Source organism: Lissotriton vulgaris, chromosome 4_1 (genome assembly GCF_964263255.1).
Source record: "Lissotriton vulgaris chromosome 4_1, aLisVul1.2, whole genome shotgun sequence".
Lineage (NCBI taxonomy): Eukaryota > Metazoa > Chordata > Amphibia > Caudata > Salamandridae > Lissotriton > Lissotriton vulgaris.
The window spans coordinates 1605334347-1605357961 of record NC_141691.1 but is presented as its reverse complement, the minus strand read 5'-3'; the positions used below and the strand labels follow the sequence as shown (position 1 = coordinate 1605357961).

The window sequence follows — 23615 nt, the reverse complement described above, 5'->3', positions numbered from 1 at the left end:
TGACGAACAATTTTCATATTTATTACATTTAAGGCGCATTTTAGAATTATTGTGAACTCGTTCGAGAAAAACGGCGGCCATCTTAAGTTGGGGAGGTTCGAAGCATATACAATACTTCGTGTATTATGCTCATAGAAGTAGAATAGAGTCAATAAACTAAAGCTATAGTCTACATCTGCTGATATCAACGAGCGCTGTTCCATAAAACGCACATTGGATCCTTACTTTAAAGTATATTTGACTCGTGTTACATGGCGGCCATCATGGATTGGGAAGAGTTCATAAAATGAGCGCTATGTTTAGAAGGTGTAGAAATCATTTTGTGGGATTGGCATTACAGGCATACTACATCCATATAGTAAATATCATTATAGTATAGCAATAAGCATGTTCTCAACATTTATACAGTTGGTCAAAAAGCAGGAACTTAGTTTTTTGCTCATATTTACACACATGTTATGAACATCAAAGATGTTTTACGGAACCTTTGAAAATCATAATTCTGACCATTTGCGCTGAACACCGTTTTTACAGTACACAGTTTCAACTAGTGTTCTACCATGTTACTTAGTTGATATCGTAGAATGGTTAACATGGTTTCAGATTACCCCAAAAAATAATAATCATCTAATTACCTGAACATCATGACAGCACAAGATATGACTGACATTACATTTTGTTCAATACAGTAGAGTAATAAAGTAACAGAGGGGAGAGTGTATACTACACGTGTTTAGTTACCAGTCATTGCATCTGATTCAGTTAATACTAAAAGAAACCTACATGATTAATCTTTCCCATTCCTCTTTGTTATTAAGCCCTGTCCTAAAGGTATTAAACAGGGACATGAAAAACTGTTCCCTAGTTTTTCTCTTAGTGTGTGTATCTCCCCCTCTCAGGGTTTGATGCATGACCTCTCTCCTACACCATTTCAGATCTTCAATTTGGTGATTGTGAGACAGCCAATGTTCTACAAGGGGCGCAGTTTTCTTTTTTGTTCGAATGGCAGATTTATGTTCTGTGACTCTAGTCTTAATTTCTCTAGAGGTTTCACCAATGTAGGCTTTATTGCAAGGACAAAGTATCATATACACTAGATTTTTGGTCTTACAATTGATGAAACTTTTTATCTTGTGTCTAATGCCATTATGCTCAATCATGGCCACTTTCATCATTGTTGTGCAATTGGTACACATATTGCAACAGAAATTCCCGACAGGTAGGGGTCTTTTATCTATAGTTTGTTGGTTATTAGTTTTTTCTTCCCTAAAGGTATGGACTAAACAGTTTCTCACTGTTCTATTTCTTCGGAAACTGTACAACGGTTTAGGGAGTTTTTCGCCGTTCTTGTTTCTTAAGTGACCAATTTCTGTTGATTATATTTTTCACTTTGTTACTAACTGTACTGAAATTTCTAACAAATATAAGTCTGTTATCTGTAGTATCTGTTTGCTTTTGTTCTTTTGAAAATAAAGATTCTCTGTCGTAATATTTAGCACGTTTATATGCTTTTTTAATTAGATGTTTGGGGTATCCTCTTTCTTTTAGTTTGGCTGATAGAACATCAGCGTGTTTGTTAAAATCCCTGATGTCGGTGCAGTTACGTCTTATTCTTAAATACTGACCGAAAGGGATATTATCCTTTTGGCTCTTGGGATGGTTGCTGTTGTAATTTAATAAGGTATTTTGGTCAGTAGGTTTTGTATAGAGTTCCACGGCTAGAGTACCATTGTTTGCCTTAATGCTGATGTCAAGGAATTCGATGCTTAATTTATTATGCTTGGAAGTGAAATGCAAATTCACATCCCCCAGGTTTAACCAACTGATAAAATCGGTGAGGTCTTCGATGGTCCCAGTCCAGATGAAAAAAATATCATCGATATACCTCGACCAACATGTAATGTTTTCGAAATATGGGGCTGCAGAATTAAAAATATGCTTATCCTCAAAGGCAGCCACATACAAGCAGGCCAGACTGGGAGCACAGGTGGCTCCCATGCTGGTGCCTTTGACTTGCTTGTAGAAGTCATTCCTGAACAAGAAGATGTTGTTTTTAAGGATAATTGTCACACAATCGATAATGAATGTTGCGTGGCTACTCAGATCACCAGCTTCTTTGTTAAAGAGGCCTTCAACATCTTGATCGTGTCATCCTGTGGGATGTTGGTGTAGAGGGCCTCAATGTCTAGTGTTACTAGCCATCTCCTAAACAATAAATCAAATACATTTTGAAAAGTTGTCGCAAACTATAATCTTGAAGCAGTGTACCCTTACACCCAGAAATACTTTTTTGATAGACCGAGAGAAGAGCACTTTAATCGGAATCAATGGCAACAACCGAGAAGAGTCTACCCAAAAAAAAGTGACCTTTTCAGATTCATCTTACACTAGTGCTGAATCTGATAATGAAACACACCCTGATAATACTAACAATGGTGAAACTACTGCCAACCAGAGCTCCCTGCCTTTTTTAGATCACCGACCTCAGAGAGGCAATCAGAACCGAGGGAGGGGCAGAGCGAGAGGGAATTTTTATCCTCAACCTCCACAGCAAAAGAGGCCCTATATGAAGACCAGGAGTCAGTCGAAATGGGATTAAATAACAATAAAGCTGCAATTATTAATTTATCAAACATAACCTTGACCCAAGACGAAACAACTGTCTTGGAGAAAGGCTTAGGATATGCTATAAACAACAGAATAGATAAATTCAATCTTGAGAGAGACCTCCAAGGTTTTTTTAGGAAAGTTAGGCTACATGACTTCTTTGAAAATAAAGAACAAAAAGAGCGAGCAGAGAATAAATCGGGACTTAAACCCAAGTCTAACTGGACCCCAACAATCGGTATGGTCCACAAACATGTACTACTTTTTGAACAAGTAGTGGAGAGTAATATTTGTGACTTACTAGGACAACCAATAGTCAATAATTATAATCTCAGCAAAGCAGAAAATGCGGCCCTTAAAGACCTTGAAAATAATAAATATCTCACAGTAAAACCTGGAGACAAAGGTGGTAGCATCGTCTTGATGAACACCGAGGATTACAATAGGAGAATGATGCTCCTCCTTAACAATTCTGAACATTACTGCAAATCCAACAGAAATGAATGGAATGCACTAATCTTAAAAGTAAACTCCCTATTAGATTTTGCTAAGGAGGACGAAATAATATGCGAGGATGAATTCAGATTTTTAAAAAACAAGGCTCCTATCATACCTGCACTGTATGGACTTCCCAAAGTCCACAAAGACCTGTTGGACCCACCTATGCGGCCCATTGTGTCCAGCATCATCTCGATCATAGAGCCACTCAGTAAATATGTAGACAAATTTCTACAGCCCCTAGTAACTGTCCAACAAGCTTATATCAAAGACACCACTAGCATAATAGACAAAGTAGAAGGCCATCTCTACGATATCCAAAACCAATGGCTAGTAACACTAGACATTGAGGCCCTCTACACCAACATCCCACAGGATGACACTATCAAGATGTTAGAGGGCCTCTTTAACAAAGAAGCTGGTGATCTGAGTAGCCACGCAACATTCATTATCGATTGTGTGACAATTATCCTTAAAAACAACATCTTCTTGTTCAGGAATGACTTCTACAAGCAGGTCAAAGGCACCAGCATGGGAGCCACCTGTGCTCCCAGTCTGGCCTGCTTGTATGTGGCTGCCTTTGAGGATAAGCATATTTTTAATTCTGCAGCCCCATATTTCGAAAACATTACATGTTGTTCGAGGTATATCGATGATATTTTTTTCATCTGGACTGGGACCATCGAAGACCTCACCGATTTTATCAGTTGGTTAAACCTGGGGGATGTGAATTTGCATTTCACTTCCAAGCATAATAAATTAAGCATCGAATTCCTTGACATCAGCATTAAGGCAAACAATGGTACTCTAGCCGTGGAACTCTATACAAAACCTACTGACCGAAATACCTTATTAAATTACAACAGCAACCATCCCAAGAGCCAAAAGGTTCTATCAGCCAAACTAAAGGAAAGAGGATACCCCAAACATCTAATTAAAAAAGCATATAAACGTGCTAAATATTACGACAGAGAATCTTTATTTTCAAAAGAACAAAAGCAAACAGATACTACAGACAACAGACTTATATTTGTTAGAAATTTCAGTACAGTTAGTAACAAAGTGAAAAATATAATCAACAGAAATTGGTCACTTTTAAGAAACAAGAACGGCGAAAAACTCCCTAAACAGTTGTACAGTTTCCGAAGAAATAGAACAGTGAGAAACTGTTTAGTCCATACCTTTAGGGAAGAAAAAACTAATAGCCAACAAACTATAGATAAAAGACCCCTACCTGTCGGGAATTTCTGTTGCAATATGTGTACCAATTGCACAACAATGATGAAAGTGGCCATGATTGAGCATAATGGCATTAGACACAAGATAAAAAGTTTCATCAATTGTAAGACCAAAAATCTAGTGTATATGATACTTTGTCCTTGCAATAAAGCCTACATTGGTGAAACCTCTAGAGAAATTAAGACTAGAGTCACAGAACATAAATCTGCCATTCGAACAAAAAAGAAAACAGCGCCCCTTGTAGAACATTGGCTGTCTCACAATCACCAAATTGAAGATCTGAAATGGTGTGGGATAGAGGTCATGCATCAAACCCTGAGAGGGGGAGATACACACACTAAGAGAAAAACTAGGGAACAGTTTTTCATGTCCCGGTTTAATACCTTTAGGACAGGGCTTAATAACAAAGAGGAATGGGAAATATTAATCATGTAGGTTTCTTTTAGTATTAACTGAATCAGATGCAATGACTGGTAACTAAACACGTGTAGTATACACTCTCCCCTCTGTTACTTTATTACTCTACTGTATTGAACAAAGTGTAATGTCAGTAATATCTTGTGCTGTCATGATGTTCAGGTAATTAGATGATTATTATTTTTTTGGGTAATCTGAAACCATGTTAACCATTCTACGATATCAACTAAGTAACATGGTAGAACACTAGTTGAAACTGGCTACTGTAAAAACGGTGTTCAGCGCAAATTGTCAGAATTATGATTTTCAAAGGTTCCGTAAAGCATCTTTGATGTTCATAACATGTGTGTAAATATGAGCAAAAAACGTAGTTCCTGTTTTTTGACCAACTGTATAAATGTTGAGAACATGCTTATTGCTATACTATAATGATATTTACTATATGGATGTAGTATGCCTGTAATGCCAATCCCACGAAATGATTTCTACACCTTCTAAACATAGCGCTCATTTTATGAACTCTTCCCAATCCATGATGGCCGCCATGTAACACATGAGTCAAATATACTTTAAAGTAAGGATCCAATGTGCGTTTTATGGAACAGCGCTCGTTGTTATCAGCAGATGTAGACTATAGCTTTAGTTTATTGACTATATTCTACTTCTATGAGCATAATACACGAAGTATTGTATATGCTTCGAACCTCCCCAACTTAAGATGGCCGCCGTTTTTCTCGAACGAGTTCACAATAATTCTAAAATGCGCCTTAAATGTAATAAATATGAAAATTGTTCGTCACTAAAATTAGATGCACGTTGTATTATTAGATTTCATAGTCTGGTCCATTAGTCTAGTAAGACTGTGTGCAATCTTTCGTTTCGGCATAACTACTTCCGGTTTTTAGAAAATTGCCGATAATGGTAAAATTATGCCCGTTTTGACTCTAACTCGGTAAAATCACCCGTAATACCGGATAATGAATATATTACTATCTAAGAATAAATTACGATCAAGTAATACATATTCTTTAAAAAAAACAGCATTTTCTCCATTAACTTCCGGGTTAAGAAGGGAAGAGGCAGTACTTAAACAGCCCCCGTGTCTCGCTCATCATTTCATTTGAATGACGCTGAACACGGAGGAGCAGGGAGGCCGACCAAGTTCTATCAGGTATGTCAATGGAAGGATTTGGGAAGTAAAGGTTTTTTTGGTATTTAGACCACAACACCAGGTTCTTTAACCAAGAAATACTCACCATGTTATCCAGCTTAACAGATAGAAATATGGCTAAGTAAAGTAGGCTTGTGTTACCAATACCAAAACACCTTGCCTTTTAGCCATAAGATGCCCCTCATGTTACTTGACTTTATAAATAAAAATTGGGCTATTAGCAGATTATACTTGCAAGAAAATCAGCAGCAACATTCTAAATACTTTCCATACATAAATATGGCGAAGTTGTTGTAAAACATATACATGTTGTATATAAATTTAATACCTTAATAAGACTATATGGCCTAAAACATTAAATAATATATCGGCCAGTAATGCTTGTAATATAGGCGAGAGTATTTATGATAAATTTTATCACTCTATCCAGTAAGATATTTAAATATGCCCACTTTATCCAAAAAGATAATGAAGTACCATCAATCAAACCTATACAACGTTTGAAAGGATATATAGCTGTGGTAAGTGAGCAACACACCTATGTCCTCTGAGTAGGAAGGCCTATCCTAGTGTTCTTCTACACACATATATATATGTCTTAAAACCCGCAGGGATCTTAAACTCAAGAAAAAGACCCAAGTCTGCATCACATAGACTCATACTGAGAGAGACGTCCGGTGGCCCCTCCGTTCTTTTAATCTGTACCTTGAATTGAAAACAGGTAAATTTCGGAGTAAAATTACACGAAACTGCACTAAAGCATAGACCAAACCATTCGGTTTTTAAAAAAAATATTTTATTAATTTTCTTTGTTATGGTCACAGTGCAATTTGAAGACTAAGATGCACAGATATCTGGCTGTTTAGAAGTCTTCTGAATGGTCAAAACAGAAACTTCACAATTTTCAGGTATTCCCTCTCTCTGTATTTTAGACATGTGTCCCTAGAACTTTAAAGGCTTTACACCTCACCAACATAATGTGTAAAGAATAGAGCCCGTTAGTACTTGCCAAGCTTGAAAGCCAAAGTAGGTCCTCATGTAAGCACGTTTTCTCTAGATAACAGGTTTACTATATCAAATGTTGTTATGTAGATTGGTTGGGTTAATAAACACTGCATAGAGATAAATGATTTTATATTGAAGGAATATATACTTAAAAATGTTTTTTTCAATTTTTTAGATTAATGTTGAAACTGTCAAAGTGTCCTGAAGAAGGTGTAAACCATAAAAAACGTACACCGAAATGCAGCGTCGACCTTTGTTCTTTGACTTTTTTTTGTTTCTTTCACTTTTGTGAATATTTTATTGGATTTTATTTAGATTGTAACCCTAATTGGGAGGTGATTTTAATAAATTGTGTTTATACCTTTCCAGTTCTATTGTTGTGTGCTTACCTGTTATACTTTGACTACGAATAACAATGTTGTGTAGAGACATATAGTCAGACAGTGCTTGCTATTTATATTTTATTTTATTGTAATCACTCAAGGACCTTTTTGGAAGTAGCTTTGCTGTAGCAAAATTCACCTCTTGTCAGTACAACTGACCCTATTGAGTTCACTACAAATCACAGGTCTTTCCTTCTTTTCACAGTACTCTACTTCTACCTGTGTCTAATCACCAGGGGAACCTTCCAAGTTTTTTGTTGTGAAGTCTGGAACACCCTCTTTAGGCTTCATGTACAACACTAATGGATGTGACTAAGGCTAACAATGCACTACAGAACTTGGCTGACTGGAAAGCATTTTGTGACTTTAACAAGAGGAACTAAAGTATGTAGAAATAGTACAGTACAAGTCGCACTCTTACTTGAGAGACTGACTAAAGAAGAGCATCACGATTGTTCATGATCCAAATGCACCTCTTCTTCCATAAATCATCCTAGTTGAGGGGTCTGAACAAGGCCTGACAAAACAGAGTAGTCATCTAAGCCCCTAAAGCAATATACAATCTTGCTCTGGTGATAGAGAATCTTTATCCCACAGATAGGATTTATTTCCTCATCTGAGTGATCAGTAGAGGCCTTTTCCTAGGCTATAGGTTATATTTAAAATGCTAACGAGCTTGGCTCATAATTGGCATTCTGCCTTTTACCTTTCTTTTTGTAGATGACCTTGCTGGTAGAACACCAACTCCTTTTCAGATTCCTTTGGGCCTTGCACACAAATGCATATCACAGTACAGCTACAGATGCTAGAAAATGGGGTCCATCTCTTACCCTCATTTATGGATTTGTTTCTTAAGGCACTTGAAAGCGCACAAACTATTTTCCATACATGTAGCAGGCAGACAAGAAGGTCCATATAAAGAGGCCTTCCAGAGAGGATATACTGGTGTATTATTGCCCTTTGAAGAACAGGGTGCTCATGATCAGTCTCAGGTGGGCAGTTTACCGCTAAACAGTACATAGCGCTGCAGGGTTATTTAGTGGTTTGTAAAATGGCAGTGGCCTGAACTGCTGTCATGGGATTTCATTTCACTCTCCCCTTTTTCATCCTCTTCATTGTTCAGTTTCTTTGTAATACTTTAACTTTGATACAGTAGAAGTAGTCCGTGATGGTTTAGTTTGTTTTTTAACCCACACCCCAACAAGCTAGTGAGGGTCAAGTTTGTGCAATTTAGGAAGGTGCACATTTTTGGTGAGATAAGGTAAAGTTATTGTTATGAGAGAGTTTAGTGTGGCCTCAGTGGATCTGAATAATTTACAACCCCAAATCTATACATGAAATATTAACCACAACCATACTTCTGATTATACTACACAAACAAATAAAGAATAGACTCCCATCTGTAACCGAATTCTTGAACGAGTTGTGTGTAGCGCTACCTAAACTCAACATCACTGAGGACACACTTAGGGAAATACAGCACTATACAAATCTCTTACCATAGATTATGCATATTTATTTTCTTCTAATATCGGGAGCCATGATATTGTACAATAAAAAGTATGCAAGCAAAGAAGTTGTTATTTAACCAATTGGAAATCTTTATATAAAAACAGAAGGACCATTTAAATATAGTACACAAGTGTGTTATTTTTTTGTTCATAATTTGGATGATGATTGTTAGATCACGTCTTGAATTGTTAGACAAGTATTCTAAAAAAAATAGTGTCCTCATTGTGACTTCAGTAATTCTCGAACCGTTTTGTTAACTGAATAAGCCTCAGTCTGTTTCCGGTTACACCGAAGAGATTCTAGGTTTAGAAAAACATATTCGTATTTGAGTTTTATATCTGCTTTCAACTCTAACTTTGAAAATATCCTTGTCAAACCATTTCCTCGAACATGTAGAAAAATTAGTTCCTATGGCTTTTGGTTATGTCACTATGCTATTTTGAACTTATAGTAAAGGGGACAATTGCCGGATCTCAGCGCAATGTGGTGATCCACACCAAGATTTAGATCGCAGGTGAAACACACATTTATTATTAGTCTGTCTAGAATTTGCTGACGTGCATACTCTAAAGCATATGTTAAAATGGTTTTTTTTTTCTAGCTTTCAGATGAAGTTTTTCTACATATCGCAGCTTGCATATTGGTTTCATGGTTTTCCAGAACTATATTTCCAGAAAACCAAGAAGGTAAGTAAGTTTGATTGTAGGCTTTTCGGTTTCACTGAACCTACGAAATTATTAAAAAATAAAAATAAAAAAAACATTTGCAGTCTTGCTGGATTGATAGTGTTTTTCATGCATCTTCTCAAATGGTGTGTAGTACTTTAGATTATGGAGTTTGTTCTCTAAGTAACGAGTTTCACTGGTAAATGTAATTTTCATTATATAACGCTTAATACCCCTGACAAGGCGCTGAACCGCATTATCTGTAGGTAGCATGCTTCACCTTCAGGGACTGGTTTGTTGGTTTGTGGATTGAATGGTAGTGCAATTTGGTCTGTATAGTAAGTGATGGTGTGAATGATTGACCACTGATGTGTTCATGGTATCAATCACTAATATATCAAACAGCATGCATCAGGTTAGACTATTGAGTTATTTTCAGCAACAGATGTGGGGTTTGGGAGCAATATACTTTTTTTTACACAAAATAGCAGTGGGAATTGTCTACTTCTCTGCTGGTAGTACATGCAATTGATTGGTGCTGGATACCAGTTACTTCCAGATGGATATTTGGACTGGTATGCTGATTTGCCTTCTACAATTTTCATGGACATTGGGTTTGCATCCCATTGGAAAGAGCAAAAAGGTGATAGTTTGCAACAAAAACAGTTACACTTTGATTTAATTCATATGTTTCACTTGTAAGATTTAAAACAAAAAAGTTAAATATAAAGATTTAGGATCCTTCACAATTTTAATAACTATGGTAATTTTGTGAGTGCTATAATAAACTTGACATGGACTATTGCTTTCCAAGTTTGTCAAGATCTGCGTCAATCACTCTGCTTTAAAGTTTGGGACGACTGACCAAAGTTGGAGAAATCGGTTGCCATGAACCAAATGTACTTACTATGTTAGCAAGTTAGAATGTAGTCTGATGTGCAACTTTTTAAGAGGAGGCATATATTGGGTTCAGCCACTTAGCTCAAATGCCCCAAATTAGAGCTACGTGCGTGAGTTCCATTGAGGAAGCCATGCCAAAACATAGCTCCGGTCCATAAATACATTTAAATATAAAATTTGGCTTACATTTGGAAAGAAAAAAGTTGCCACTTTTAAAGCCAGCATGCAAGCACCTGAATCAAACTGTGTAAAGATTAAGGATTTGTTTAGGTAGTCATGTTGGACATGTCCACTTCATTTAATCTGTGTTCCTAGCACTGTAACAATTGAAACACTTATTTGCATTTTAAGCAGTCCACTAGCTTTCAGATTTTTATCTGATTGTTATTGTTATTGTGGTTTTATATCTCGCCTAATCACCTACAGGTCTCTAAGCGCTTTATGATTATGGTTCACTAATAGAAGCTGCCGTAGTAATCCATGTTGGTAATTTGACCTTGACTTCTCCCGTGTTGGCATCTGGCAGTTGTTTCTCCTTGACCTCTCATTTGCCTTGCCTTGGAAACCTAATATCTTTTTGAATAAGGACAGCAAAATATCTGGTTGTCCCTGCCATCGTTTGCCCACATATCAAACTATTTTCTCCACCACTTGGAAATCAACTGTAATCATTAATCAAGAATGATCCTAGGTTACCTAGGTGGAGTCTCACAAGCCTCACTTTTGCTAGACTTCCCTGTTTACATGAGCTACACCACAGATTTGTTCATTTTTGTACACTATACATTTTTTTCAACTTCCTTTAAGGCCTGTGAAACCATGGTCGATGTTAATGGGGCTGTTCAAAAGCCTGATTAACATTCATATAGGCTGAGAACCTTGTCACAAAGTTAGTGGTCATGCAGAACCATTCAAAATCTATTCCCTGCAAATGTTTGTTGTGCCTGAAACACACTTCCTATGTTATCATGTAGAATGTTCCTCAAATCGATGCACATTTTTGATAAGCTGAGCCCCATGTTTTGTGGTGTTAGCCGATCACTACACTATTTATTAAGTGAAGCACACATGTTTTTACTAGATTATTTAAATGAAACTGAACCCTTTGTAAAGCTTAATCTTGAGCATGCAACAATGAGATGTGCTGCCTAAATACGCCTATTATGAACACTCTATTCCAGGTCTATTCAAGCACATTAGCTGAGGCTGTTGCAGTTTTACTTTGTGCAATATTTCACAATCAACACAATTTTAACTCCATCTATAAATTTCCTTTGAAACATTTATTCACAAAAAGTGCTTATAAAGCATGATTCATTGATGCTTTTAATATTCACATAAACACTTCTTCATACTAAACAAATAACAATTTCGCATTATATTCTTGAAATTTAATTCTTGCCCAATGCATTTCAGTCGATGAGCCCTTCTTCGGGGGTTTCAATCTGAAACATAACGAAGGTTTGCATGAAAAGATGACATAACACTATTCATACAACAGAAGTAACGTTTGCATGTTTAAAAAAAAATTTCTTTTAATTAAGTAATCTTTCTAAACAGTTCTCACGTTTACATAACCCCACCCTGCAATTTGTCCTTTTACTCCGTAGTTAGTTGGAAAAGGAAAATTAAGAAAAAAACTAAAATAAGCCCATCCATGTCGCCGTGAAAACGCACAGTAATGTCAACCACGTTTTTTTCCCCCTGTGGCACCCATGTGCCAAGTGAACCCTAGCACAAAGAATAACCTAGGTGTACTCACTTGATCAAAACCAATCACACTGTGAACACTGTGGGTGAAAATATACATTACGAAGTTAACAAAAATATTAACATTAGATCATTCCATGAGCAAAAAGTTGATGGTAACCTATGAACCTCAAATCTTAAATGCTCAACACACCTTGAAAGTTCTTGTTGGAGTTCGCCGCTTTTGATATAAGCCGACACCCCAACTTCACAATGACAAGCTGTGGGAATCGAAAGAATCACAGATATATCATATTTCTAAAAAACTATCCAATCGGGAATCATCCGACCGCTCTAACGATTAAGAGCTTACCTCCTTCGTGAGTCCTAGCGCATACCCGGTAATTTCCCTGCTATGTGCTCCATTCAACACCTCAGACGCCGATGCCGAAACTAGTACGAGATGAAACCATAACTAAATCATTAATCTATCACCATGTTGCACTACCATAAACCCTCTCCTCTGCTTAACCGCTTACTGTTCTTCTCGATTTCAACACGTACTCAATGCAACGTGGCTTGAACTATAATCAAAAATATTAACGTTTCTCCTCCATTTTCTCCTTAAGTAATCAGCTTTTATGTCACTCAATCACGTGATTCACTGCACAAAAACAAGGGGCAACAATTTCACTCTCCTGAAGTTTACATCGCTCCATCACGTGGGTTAATCGAATAATGAACATCAACAAAGGACTCCTTAACCCGTTACCTGCGGCCGCGATTTTCCCGCAGTGCGGCACTTCCGCAAAACGGGTGCGGCAGCACTGGGGAGGTAGTGCTGCCGTCGGCCAATGGCCGACGGCAGCAAGGAAGGGATACAGAAACCTCCATATCACCCAACTGTCAATGTCTTGCTACTGTGAAGATGTGCCCGAAAGGAGCTCATTCATAGATCTAATTCTATCACTGTCATTGCCATGCAAATCTACCCATGGACGTGTTAATGCAATACTCCTTATTCACAAAAAGCATGAATAAACTAACACTAAATCGACTTACAAATAACTCCTATTTCGATGAATGAACCAAATTGAAAAATCAATAGAGTGAAAAGTATAGTGAAAGAAAAAATAGGAGTTTTGGTGATATGGTATTCCACATCAAGTAAAATGATCCATTTTTGGTATAACTCAGTACTGTTCATAGAAAACATCCATAATCTATTCTATCATTGAGACCCCTAGGGTTCTTGTGTGTCTAAGCTCCCGATCCAATATACTTCTCTTTGAAGTAGCGATCTAGTTAAGTCCTTACCAGAATGATTTTCAACTTTCTCAATTATTTGGAAATTAAATTGAGCTATACTGTGCCTAGCCTCTGCCCAGTGTCTAGCTAAACTGCTCGATTTATTCTGCGTTCTTATGGTTCTATTATGCTCTGACATGCGGATTTTAGCTTTCCTCTCTGTTTTACCTATATACAGAAGTCCGCAAGGACATTTAATTCAATAAATTATTTTCAAAGAATTACAGTCGGAATTATGAAAAAGCTTAATTCTTTCAAAAAGCTTAATTGTTTCACCAGTATATGGATGTTGCAACGTATTTCCAAGGATGACATTATTACAGTGTACACAATTGGTACATTTCCTGGTGCCACGGAAGTGTTAGCCGATCATTACCCATGGGTGTATTGAGACAAGTTATGGAAGCATTTGGTTGGCACACCCCACTTACACATTTTCTTTCCTGTTCAGTTGTATGACGGAATGACAGCTAGAACGTTCCACACTTGCATATGTTAGCCATAATAGTTCCAGTAGGCGACCATGCATTGCAATTTCAAGACTCTTATTCTTAAAAAGTAAAGGAGGCATTTTTGACAAATGGAAGCATCCTACTTGTATCAGCTGTGCTAAATAAGAGATGCTGGCTCTACAGAGAGGCTACATCTTAGAATGCATGGTAGGGAAATAGTATAAAATGGAGGCCTCTCGAGGTGTTAATCACTCCTGTGATGGTTGGCTATATTTTATGATTGGGTCATATTGAAACTCAGACAAGTATCTGAGTAAGGACTAGGTCAACATATCAACCACTGCAATGGGCTTCAGAGGGTCTATATGGTGAAATGATTGTTTACTCTTTTCAAAGTTAATGCAAAAGAAAATGGTAATTAGTCTCTTTTGTTGAAGGGAAGCATTTCCTGTGTGACTCCTTGAACAGAGTGGATGTACTTTGTATGAATTCTCCAAGAGCATTTGTAAAAAGATAAACAGTTGATATTGGTCAGCCGTGTTTTGAGTAGACGGTATGGGGGGCAAACCTTATGCCAAACAGCATCACAAGCAAAGTAGTGCTAAAGTGTACGTGAAGCTGAAGCAGGGCCCTCCTTTACACCTCTATCTCCGTTGATACATTTGTATCTTGTGCTCTGTGCTTGCATTAATTAGTCTGTGCAGTTAGACTCCTATAGCACATACTTCGCATATACACACACACCTTGGTAACATTTATATCCTTTGTTTATTGATATTATAACCCATACAACTGTTTTTTCCCACTGCTGTAGCGTAGCCCTGTCCAGCATAACTAAATTACCAGATTACCCAGTGCTGTTAGACATGTTACATGGCGGATATTACACCGACAGACCAGTGAATTTAAACTCTCACCTTGTGGGCACTGTACAGTTGTGTGACCTTTCTATAAACTGTAGGCCACAGTTCAGCTGAACTGTAGCCGTGCAGTCTCCTTTGCAGTGTGGTCTAGCACTGTATCTCGATCGTAACACATATGCCCATATATGCACACATACTAAACACCCAAATGTTTCTAGCTCAAAACAGCCATCCACAGATTGTATTGATGCTTGACAGTTTGCATTACAAAGCTGATCTTCTGAAACAAATTATTTATTCATTTTGCAAACTGCACCTTTAGTTGGATTTATTGACCCAACTTCCTACAACATACGACATAGACTCCTGTATTGATTAAATACTGTTGCATGCTATAAAAAGAACATCAAAAGGTGAAAGTAAGTTAATATCTTTGACTGCTAAAGCAAAAGCTATACTGTTTCTTGGTGCTGTGGGTTAGTCAACGATTACTGAACATTACCCTGTGTGAGTAACATTGGGTTTCAATGATCCCATCAAAGTTGCACTCTAAATGAGATAGCCAAGATACTTCCTTTAGACATTTGATTGTCTCAAAAGTAAAAGGGCTAGCAGCTAAGATTTGGAGAGGTGAAGATGCTTAGACAGAATACCTATGACAAAGTGCCCAAGAACTTGATTGTGCAGTCAATCTTTCCTTCATAAAATGAAAAGGACAAAACCTTTAATTGTACACTTAAAATAAGGTTCACAATGAAAACGAGAAGGTTTTAGCATTTCCATCCTAGTCACAATTGCTAAACTTATGGATAACATTGAATTTTATGGCTAAGGTACTTTAGAGTATGTCCCCTGGGAATTACTCAAAAGCCCATTTTAGCTAAGAAGCCCAAGGGCTTTTGAAGGACTAGATACAAGCAGAGATTCTAGTACCCAGGTCTTACTTTGATGTAGCAGTCTATGGTATCTAAAGAGGTTATTGAATAAAAGGTAGCAACCTAAAAATATTGTTAAAGTACTCGAAAATGATGTCTCAAAACACAACACCCAACAAGGTTCCCCACCAACAAAAATGATTGGAGGCTTACTCTCTATATGAGTAATAAGATATCTCGCAACTGGTGACCAGAAGGGCAGCAGAGTCCACATCTTCCAGCTATCTTTTACATGATATGGAGATCGAGAGAAAGTGTGAGCACCCTTTATTTCCCCCCCCAAAAAAATGAAAATAAAGTTCCCATTATCTTTAGAGATTATCCATTGGTGGAACTTCCAAGGGGTTGGGAGTCCATTCAACAGTTCAATTGTGTCACGAATAGCAAATGGCTGCTGGTCATATTTGAAGTGTTGTTAATTGCCTATTTAACTGGTGGTTGATAACACAGGAATCAAAGGTCGGAACTACTGGCTTAAGTAACTCCAGACTCAGCACAGCCTCTTGCCTGCGGGATTGTACCTCCCAATGGGAGTGTAAAGGCCTACATTCTTTGAGTCCCTCTGAGCACACAGTTGGTAGTTGGGGGCACCCTGTAGGCATGGGGCAAATTGGATATGAAGCACACTCTCCCTTCTTGCCTTTTAAAGGAAATGGAGCAGCTCTTCAACTTGGTTGTAGTAGATTAACTCCTTTGTTGAAGGGACTAGGCTTGACTTTGTGGCTTACGGTTCCGATGGATGTCTTCCACTGCCCCTTGAAGTCAGCTCGACCCATGTTATCTCTTCCTTGGGATCCAGAAAATCACCCTTTGCAGGTACAGTTCATCTCTTCGGACAGACCGGACCGTCTCCCCTGTATTTCAAGTTAAGTTTATGCATAGTTTGAAGGAGAGTAACAACCACTGAGGGGTTCTGCTCCTGGGCCAACAATCTTCCTTCCTTAAACTGGTGTGTTAGACTCCTCAGTGTCCAGTTGTTTAAAATGAATGGCCTTTCCCTCCAACTAGAATCACGCTGCAACTGTCAGGATTTGTCTCACTGATGGTCACATTGTGTCCCCTCCAGACTTCAGAGCCCAGCTCGCATTGTGACCGAAAAGTAAACCAAATAGAGCATTTCCATTAGGCTTACACTGCTAACTAACTACAGCTGTTTATAATCCCGGAAAGGCAGGGCAACGCAGCTTCACAAAGTCATGCAGACCACTTTCATTCTAAAACCATCCGTCTGATACCTTGCGTAAACAAGCTAGGAAATCTTTCATATTCTTGGAATTTAACAATAATAATGCCATTCATACACTCTGGCACACAAACTCCTAACCAATATACTTCAAAGCAAACACATTTGAGGGAACTGTCAAGTGAAGAGTGGTTAGAGATGGTAGATGTTAAGCATGGTAGTGAAGATCACTACAAAAAACATAAATGGAAATGATACAGAGCCTAAGCCAGCTGTGCCATTTTGTACTCCTTAAATAGGTAATTAAAGCATTAGCTGAGATAGTTAGTCTGGCTTGTGTTTTGAGTCCTGATTAAAAACCCTCCAGCAGTGAAATCCCTGTATGTTGTGCATCTGTGAGAGAAGGAATTTATTGTATTTTGGTTGAGTGTACCTATGAGATATAAAATAGTTCTTCAAGGCAGCCACTTTTTGAGAGGTAGAATGGTACACCAGTCAGTCAGTAGCAAGAGGATAGAGCTGAATACTACTCTGAGCAAATCCGTAATACAGTGTATCCATTTTCAGGCACTAGTAACTGGCCTTTTGGACAGATGTACTGTTAAGCCAAATTTAAAGATGGGAAACCCCAACCACATCTTAAAATTCCAAAGCTAAAGGTAAACTAGCTTTGATGTGAATTCCATTTCATCCACTGGCCTCCCAAGAAAACAAGGCCTTCATTGATGAATTCTCAGATCTCCTCACTACCTCATTCATCTGACATGCCCACACCACCCTCTTGGATGACTTCAGCCTTACAGACAACACAAGCTTAAAAAAAGACACCCTATGCAACCACATTGATACCCTCAACGTGGTGCAGCATGTCCCATTACCAATGCACTCCAATGGCTACATCGTCAACTTAGTTTTCTAAACTTCACAAGCAATCCAGGGCAAACCACCCATGCTCCTGAACTGGGCAGACTGACACTTTGCAGTCTCATTCTACATGCTTCATGACATGCCTACAAACCAAAGTCAACACAAAAGAGAAGATAAAACCTTCAGATCCTTTAAATACTTCCCCATAGGAATCCTAACGCATGAACTCCCCCATTCCCTATCAACTTCACTTCTACTGGCAACACCCTTCTAAACATCTTCAGAACGCCCACACCCCAAATGCAACTTGCAAGTGAAAGCCACATTTTTAATTACCGTAGTATTCTAAAGAAGTTGCTTACAATAAATGATCTGCAGACAGAAAATAAAATGGAAGAAAAACAGAACTTATGGGGATACTGAAGTGTTTCCGCTTATCAGGCAGACATCTTATTACGCAAACACAATAAGATGGACGGAGCACTGAAACTTTTCAGACACTCACCCCAGTCACCATTAGATCTGGGTTAAATCCATCGTCGTTCTTTTGCTCACTTCGTCACCCTAGTGCAGACCCAGTCATATCCAAATCAGCCTTGACGCTGTTACTCATGGGAACAGTCCAGCCCGAACTGCCAAGCCAGGTCTATCCTCGGACCGCATTCGGGGTAACCCCTCTTATCAGCCAGGCTAGCTTGCATCCAGTGGCAAAGTGCGCAAGGGACCCACGTCTAGGAGTAACCTGCCAACTTAGGATAAATAAAGCAAGCACAAGGAAATGATGAAGAGAGCACTGAAACTTTTCAGACACTCTCCCCCAGTCACTATTGGATCTTCTAACACCATCCAAAGCAAAGAACCATCAATGAGGCCAACAGAAGCAGAATGCTTGTCAAGATAATCAACCACTGCATCAACTCTTGTCAGACCCATTTGTTCCTCACTGTGCAGAAAAGTACAATGCCATCAGCCTTTCCTTCAGTGAAAAATAAAAAAGATCTGATAGTACATAGACATCAACCCTGCCTCAATTTGGACACCCACCCCTTCCCATAAAATCCTGAAATGGTCATTCTTTAAATCCATAGCTCTCCCAGATCTCGCAGACCTACTCCAATCCCTCAAAGCCGCTTCTTAGTAGGGTGATGTTTTTATCATCGTGCTTCATGAAAGATCTCTTTAGAGATGCTTCTTGCCCCTACTTACCATGGGCAGTGCTTCCTCACTCAAGGCGTCGTCTTAGCTCCCAAGACGGGCTCAAGATCTTCCCACTCCTTACACAAAAAAAAACCCACACTAGAGCCTGGTAACCTATCCCATCACTCAATCAATCAATCAATCAATCAGTGACACTTGTAAAGCGCGCTACATACCCGTAGGGTCTCAAGGCGCTTGGGGGGGGGGGTGCCGCTACTGCTCGAACAGCCAGGTCTTCAGCTTCTTCCTGAAGGAGAGGTGGTCTTGGGTCAGGCGCAGGTCGGACGGGAGGGAGTTCCAGGTCTTGGCGGCCAGGTAGGAGAAGGACCTTCCTCCTGTAGTCGCTCTTCGGATGCGGGGGACGGCGGCGAGGGCGTGGTTGGCTGATCGGAGGTGGCGTTTGGGAGCGTAGAAGTTGACTCGGCTGTTGAGGTAGCTCGGGCCTTGGTCGTTGTCTTGTCTTGTCGTTGTCAAGATTGATAAAGCCGTCCATATTGAACTCCAAGACCACATAAAGGCTACCCATCTGCTGCATAACTAACTGTACTGCAGCATCATCTGAAGCAGGACTGAGATGGCTACCTTCTGCATCATGGATAATCCCCTCTTGACCATATGAAGTTGACCCCTGCCTCTTGATATTACTGGACCTCTCAGCTGCCTTTGTCAGGGTTGACCATCCCATCCACCAGCACATTCTGGAATCCTGAATAGGATTCACCGGCAATGTCCTTAAAAAAGATCCTCATCCCCTGTTAAGCCCCCCCCCCCCCCCCCTCCCCCGGGCTCCATACTGCTCCTTTCAACTTCAACCTCTACGTGTAGCCCCTTGGTGCTCTACTTAAAGATAACAGCATGGCAATTCACCAATATGCCGATAATCCACAACTCTACTTGAAAGTCTTCTCTGCTTCAGACATCCAATGCCTCGGACACTGCTTGCACATCATCCAGAGCTGGTTGTCCAGCACCAACCTAAAGCTCAGCCCAACCAAGACAGAATTTGTGTTATTTGCCAAAAACCATAAACAAAATGCAGTGCAAACCTGGCTCAATGACGTGGACCTTGACTGCTTTTAACACAAGCTTTTACAGAATGGCTAGTGAATTAAATTCACCCTGGACACCAACCTCACCCTCCAGGAACACCCTGCCAAAAAACAAAGACCAGTCTTTACCAGTGCTCTAATCTAAAAAGTCAAACCATTTCTTTCAGAAAGTGACTTCAGAACTGCTGTTCAAACACTTGTACTTCTGCATCTGGATGGTGGTAGTGCCCTTCTGGATGGCCTCCAAGACTCCACACTAGCACCCTTTAGGGGCACCATACATGCTGAAACATAATACATCACCCCCATCCTGATAGACCTTCATTGGCTCCCTTTGCCAGCTCCTGTCCGTCACCCCCATCCTGATAGACCTACATTGGCTCCCTTTGCCAGCTCCTGTCCGCTTCAAAATCAGCTGAATTATTTACATTACATTTATCTTGCATGTAACTTCAGCATCTGTGATGAATCTCTGCACACACAGTCAGGACACCATCAGACTGATAAGTGTAAAAAAGAATAAAACAAGATATCAGGCCTTTTCCACCCATGCACCCAAGATCTGGATCAACCCTAGTGCTGTTCCAATTTCCGAAAGATATGAAGACTCGCCACTTTAAATAACACTATATCGTAGTACACTAACCATATACAACCCATCCTCTCTTACTCGTTGCCTTTATGCTCCTTGTGCAGATCTAAGCTGCCTTTTGATTAGGTTTGTGCTATAGAAATACCATAAACATACATACACAAGTTAACTTTTTTCAAGTTATTTTATCTAGTGGATGTGATACTTAGGAAACGGAGGCATCAAACCACTTGCTAGAATTTTAAGCTGTGTGCACTTCTGTTATTCTGAGCCAGCACTTGAAGATGACGTATGCAAAGATGAGACTATGGCCTGTGTAATAATGGGGTGAATGGTATTAAACGTATAGAGAAGTCTTAAATTTAGGCCTGGGCAGTAATATTTTTATACTGCAATTGCCTCTTTTGGAGGTGAAATGAGAAATATATGAACCCAAAAATTATGGAGATTTATGCCAAATTAAATGCTTTTTTTGTTGTTGTAAGTTTTAACTTCTTTAACTTTATTGCATTTGTAATGTAGGTGTTTGAATGTAAAGGATTCCAGTTACAATTTTCCAAAACCTTATCAAGGAAAACAGATGGTATGACACTGTTGGTATAATCTCTCCAGCGGGGTGTGCCTGCAATATCTCACTGGGAATTTGTTTTTCCTATAGCAGGATGAGCCTACACCCAGATGGGCGTGTAATAAGTGGTCTTCGTGCCGGAATATGTTGTCAATTGGTTAGTGGCTCTCTGAAGGGAGTGGTACTTGCGTTCATATTTGACCTCCTTGTGTTGGAAACAGGGTCCCGGCATGAGAGAGCACGAATTGGCCTAATGGGAATATCTGTAGTTCAAAAGATAGTGTTGACTTCGTCTGAGGTCCTCCGAATCATAGCCTGTTTAAAAGACTTAGCGCTTGACAGTGGGCAGCGATTTAACACAACAGTTTGCTGGCAAAGAGCTGTATTATGCCCGTGTTCCGAAGGAACCTTAGCCGTGTTACAATTGGACCCAGTAATATTCCTGGAACCCTTTTTATTCCAGTCTGTCTGTGCATTAGGGAGTGTTGCCGCCCTGTCCTACCATGTCTTGCCAAGTGTTACTACCCTTTATAGAAGGTTTTAATATCAGTATAAAGAGTTCTTTAATTTCTGATGTCATAAATATTTTTATATTGACTACTTCCGCTCTTAAAGATCTGTCTTTACTTAATCCGTGTTCATTCCAACAGGAAGATATTCCTCGGCAGCTCGTCTACATTGGCCTTTACCTTTTTCACATCGCAGGCGCGTATCTGCTGAAGTAAGTAGATAATAACTAAAGATCTACTGCTGATTTCCGCTTCATTTTGCAAAAATAAATGACTTTATTGCTTTCTTATTTCCCCAGTTTAAATCGTCTTGGTCTAGTCCTGCTGGTGCTTCATTATTTTGTGGAGTTCCTTTTCCACACCTCCCGTCTCTTTTACTTCAGCAATGAGAAATATCAGAAAGGGTAAGCCTGTTTTTTTTTTTCCATTCTACCCCCTCAATTTATGACATCAGGATAATGATGTTGATTGAGCGAACCGTCCTTTTCATGTTGTAGCACTTTGTCACACAATCCACATTTAAACAAGTAAACACAAAATGACCTTTAAAAAAAAAAAAATATATATATATATATATATATATATATATATATATATATATATATATATATATATATATATATATATATATATATATATATATATATATTCACTGAAAAAACCATAGGTTTCACACCAGTTCTAGTTAGGTGGAAATTTTACTCGCATAAAACCATTGAAATTCCCACGTTATAGTTAGTTGGACTCACTATAATAGTTAGATGACGTCACATATTACATCACTCATGACATGGTCAGTGACATCACTGATGACATCACTGATGACAACATCCTTACGACAAAGTGGCAGGCCTCCTATCAGCATAAAATAACCTTTGACACACACATTCAAAAATAGAAACTAACATTTTCTTAAAAAAGGAGAAACCAATACCAATTACAACAACTTATTAGGTAATTCCAACATCTACATACACATCCACTCATTCACCAACAGTTCTATATAGTCACTCATGCATGTACTTACTCATCATATGTACTCATACACCTAAACATCCTGTTACACACTAACACTCATCCATATAGTTACTCACACACAAATTCACACATGCAAATAAACTATCAAAAAAACATTTACTTGATTATATTGCTATATACACACCACTACACATACTTATACAGAAACGGAAACCTATTTACTCTCTTAAACAATCCATTATAAAAACTCACTAACCCACCCATACACACAATCATCCACCCATACAGTCTTGCACACATGCTGTCTTCAAAATACATACAAATAGTGAGTCACTCATTCATGCATCTGTGCTCTAAGTAATATCCCCCACCGAACCATACAGATACTGATACTCAAAAAAACAACTAATAACCCATATACACTCATGTAGCTACTCACCAACCCATGCAGCCACTTATACACAGTAAGACACAGATACAGATATTTAAATATTTAAACATTACTCGCTAATATATGTATTCACTAAGATACATTTAATAAGTCAGTTAACCAATCAATTTTACACAAAAAAACATCCATTTAGACATTTATTTACCCATTTATTCTTCCATCAACCTTTAGATATACATATATAAAAAATATTTATTTTTCAGAAAGATACACATTCACTGGATGATGTCATCAGTGATGTCATGAGTGATGTCACTGACCATGTCATGAGTGATGTAATATGTGACGTCATCAGCAGTGCATTGCACGCGCAAGTTATAGTGAGTCCAACTAACTATAACGTGGGAATTTCAATGGTTTTATGCAAGTAAAATTTCCACCTAACTATAACTGGTGTGAAACCTATGGTTTTTTCAGTGAATTTAATAGGTTTTTAAATGCTAATTCCTAACTATAACTGGTGTGAAACCTATGGTTTTTTCAGTGAATATATATATATATATATATATATATATATATATATATATATATATATATATATATATATATATATATATATATATATATATATATATAT

The 23615-nt window shown here is 38.5% G+C and overlaps 1 protein-coding gene across 1 annotated transcript in view; it reads left to right on the top strand.

Annotated features, from left to right (window-relative positions):
- Positions 1 to 23615, top strand: part of TRAM1 (translocation associated membrane protein 1) — a 188198-nt gene that overhangs the window by 85695 nt on the left and 78888 nt on the right. Inside the window, exons 6-8 of the mRNA XM_086965860.1 lie at positions 9434 to 9518; positions 21751 to 21821; positions 21909 to 22013. Coding sequence (XP_086821986.1) covers positions 9434 to 9518; positions 21751 to 21821; positions 21909 to 22013 — 261 coding nt within the window. The remainder of the gene's footprint in view (positions 1 to 9433; positions 9519 to 21750; positions 21822 to 21908; positions 22014 to 23615) is intronic.